The following is a 2541-nucleotide window of genomic DNA, read 5'->3' as shown; positions in this document are numbered from 1 at the left end:
TGTGTTGTGTGTGTGGTGTGTTTTGTGTGTGTGTGTGTGTGTGTGTGTGGGTGTGTGTCGTGTGTGGGTGTGGTGTGTGTGTTTGTGTGTGTGGAGTGTGACTGTGTGCATCATCATATAATCTAATCTATCTATCTATCTATCTATATGTATATTATATCTATATATATAGCATATATTATATTATATATTCGACAGTATGTATATATATACACATATCTCTCTTATATTTACATCTATCTATGTCTATCTATATGCGTCTGTTGTGTGTGAATATTAACGTAGTACATATATATATATAATATAGTATATCTATTATATATATCTATATATATAATATATATATATGTAATCTGCAGTATTAATGTATATGTATATACAAAGAGTATTATATACACACACATATTGTGTGTGTGGTGTGTTGCTTGTCGTGTGTGGGACTACACACTCGCCGTTCCACTATACAGTTTCATTTATCCGTTCTGGAAAACACTCCTCATGGAAAATGTATCGAAACCATCTCTCGAAAACAATCCCCTTGATACTTCACTTCTGACAAAAAAAAAGGAAACCGAGATGCAGATCGTCGAATTTCAGATCACCCTGCCGGGAAAAAAGGTCTAACATGACGTCATAATAAAAATTTCAGTTGGTCATAAACAAACCTCCAGCAAAAAAAAAAAAAAAAACTCCGTTAACCACGAATCTTTTAGAAAAACGAACTCGGATATAGGAAAAAGAAAAAGGGAAAAAAATCACAGTCACTGTGCCTTGAGCAACGTGTGCAAAAGAAGAGGAAAGAAAAGATCGGACACACAAAAAACTAATAACTCGGGATCAAGACTTAAGGCGGGAGCGCGCTGGCCCCGCCGAGTGGCCCTCCGAACCGCGTTGTTTGTTCGGCTGAATGTCGTGCACTTGGCCTGCAGGGTTTTTTTAGGTCTCGCGCCACATCCTCGGTTTGCACGGGGGTGACGCTGAACCATGATAACAATTGCAGTTAAATAACGGACCGAACATGAATCCGCTGAATATTGTTACATTCTTTTTTCTCTCTTGAGATATAGGGAGGGTCCTCTACCCGGTCCTCATTGTCGAGTCTGACACGAGACATGAGGTTGAAGGGGAGCGGTTGGCGGAGGGGTGGGGGAGGAGTAGGGGCCAGGCGGAGCGGGGCAAGGTAAGGGCAGTGAGTGGGTTACAGCGGGGGCAACGAGAAATGGTAGGAATAGTGGGGCTCGGGGTGGTTGAGAGGGGATGGAGGACTGTGAGGGGGAGGGCCGTTGCGGAAGTAGTGGGATGGTGGGGGTGAATAGTGCGGCAGATTGGGTGATGTGGAGGGGGGGTCATATTGTGGGGGTGTGGGGCGTGACGTTGCGGGTTTGGGTAGGTGGTCGGAGTGGGTGTATAGGGCATCCTGATGAGGAACTGGAGAGGACGTGTGGAGTGCAGGGCAGACGGGGCAGGGTGGGGGTGAAAACAGGGTGCTGTGAGAGAGGGGGAACATCGAGAGAAAGGAACAGGTTAGATTTTCTGGGGGGAAAAACAGATCTGGGTGATTTAACACAGAGCGGGGTAGAATGTATAGAATGGTAGAGGTAAGCAATGGCAGAGCCAGGTGAGCAGCATGAGTAGATATTAAATTACCTTCGGCGGCTGGATTCTCCCATATCCTGGGCATTACCTATATGATCAATATTATCGAGCGCCATTGACTCCATGAAGGGGTATATCTATTCTAAGTACGTTAACAGACAACTATTGATTCAGATATAAACAAAAAGCATTATCCTGGCGAAAATAATAAATACTCACAACTGTCTCGCAAAGTTAAACAAAACCAGATGAATGTCACATAACCCCTTAGGAACGGGATCCATGTCTTTACTAAACGTTTGGAAAAAACACAAAACAAGAGAAACAATGTAGAAAGCGTTAAACTAAACAAAAAAAACAAAAACAAAAACAAAACACGCGAAGCAACAAGAAAAAAAGCCACGAAAAGCGAAGAGATCAGGGAAGGTTAAACTGCCCTAGAGGGGAATCCGAAGAACAAGAGAAAGGATCTGATCCGGTATTTCCGATGTTCTTCTTGTCCTGATCCTCTATCAATTTTCCGCTTCATTTCTGTTATTATCGGCGTCCGAATCAGAATATATGGCGCACTACTTCCTGCCTCCGCCGTTATATACGACATGTGGAAAACGGGCTCTGATATTTTCCAACGAATCGCTCAAGTGGATCGGAATTAGGTTGTTTTTTTCTCTCTCTCTCTATTTTTGGGATGTGTTTATTCTCGTATTTTGCTGGCGGTTTTCGCTACCCCCCTTTTCTTCATATTCATTTTATTCTTCGCATTTCATCATCGCCGTATTCTTCTGGTTTATCTTTTTTTTTTTTACTTTCTCTTCCTCCTCTTTTTGGTTCATGTCCTTAGTTTTTTTTTCTTCCTTTTATTTGTTTCTCTTCTCTTTTCACATTATTCGTTTTTTTTTTTTCTTTTCTCCGATTCCTTCCCTTTAATTTGTCTTTCAGGTTTTT

The 2541-nt window shown here is 42.1% G+C and overlaps 1 protein-coding gene across 1 annotated transcript; it reads right to left on the bottom strand.

Moving 5' to 3' along the window:
• Positions 1–1198: 1198 nt before the first annotated feature.
• LOC119573890 (extensin-like) lies at positions 1199–1721 on the bottom strand. The gene is made up of 2 exons (XM_037920995.1): positions 1648–1721; positions 1199–1487 (listed from the first exon to the last, which is right to left on the bottom strand). The coding sequence occupies exons 1-2, from the start codon at positions 1719–1721 to the stop codon at positions 1199–1201; spliced, it is 363 nt and encodes a 120-aa protein (XP_037776923.1).
• Positions 1722–2541: the final 820 nt, after the last annotated feature.

The sequence above is a fragment of the Penaeus monodon genome, chromosome 6 (genome assembly GCF_015228065.2).
Source record: "Penaeus monodon isolate SGIC_2016 chromosome 6, NSTDA_Pmon_1, whole genome shotgun sequence".
In the NCBI taxonomy this organism is placed as follows: domain Eukaryota; kingdom Metazoa; phylum Arthropoda; class Malacostraca; order Decapoda; family Penaeidae; genus Penaeus; species Penaeus monodon.
The sequence above is the reverse complement of the archived record's forward strand: the minus strand, read 5'-3'. Positions and strand labels throughout refer to the sequence as shown.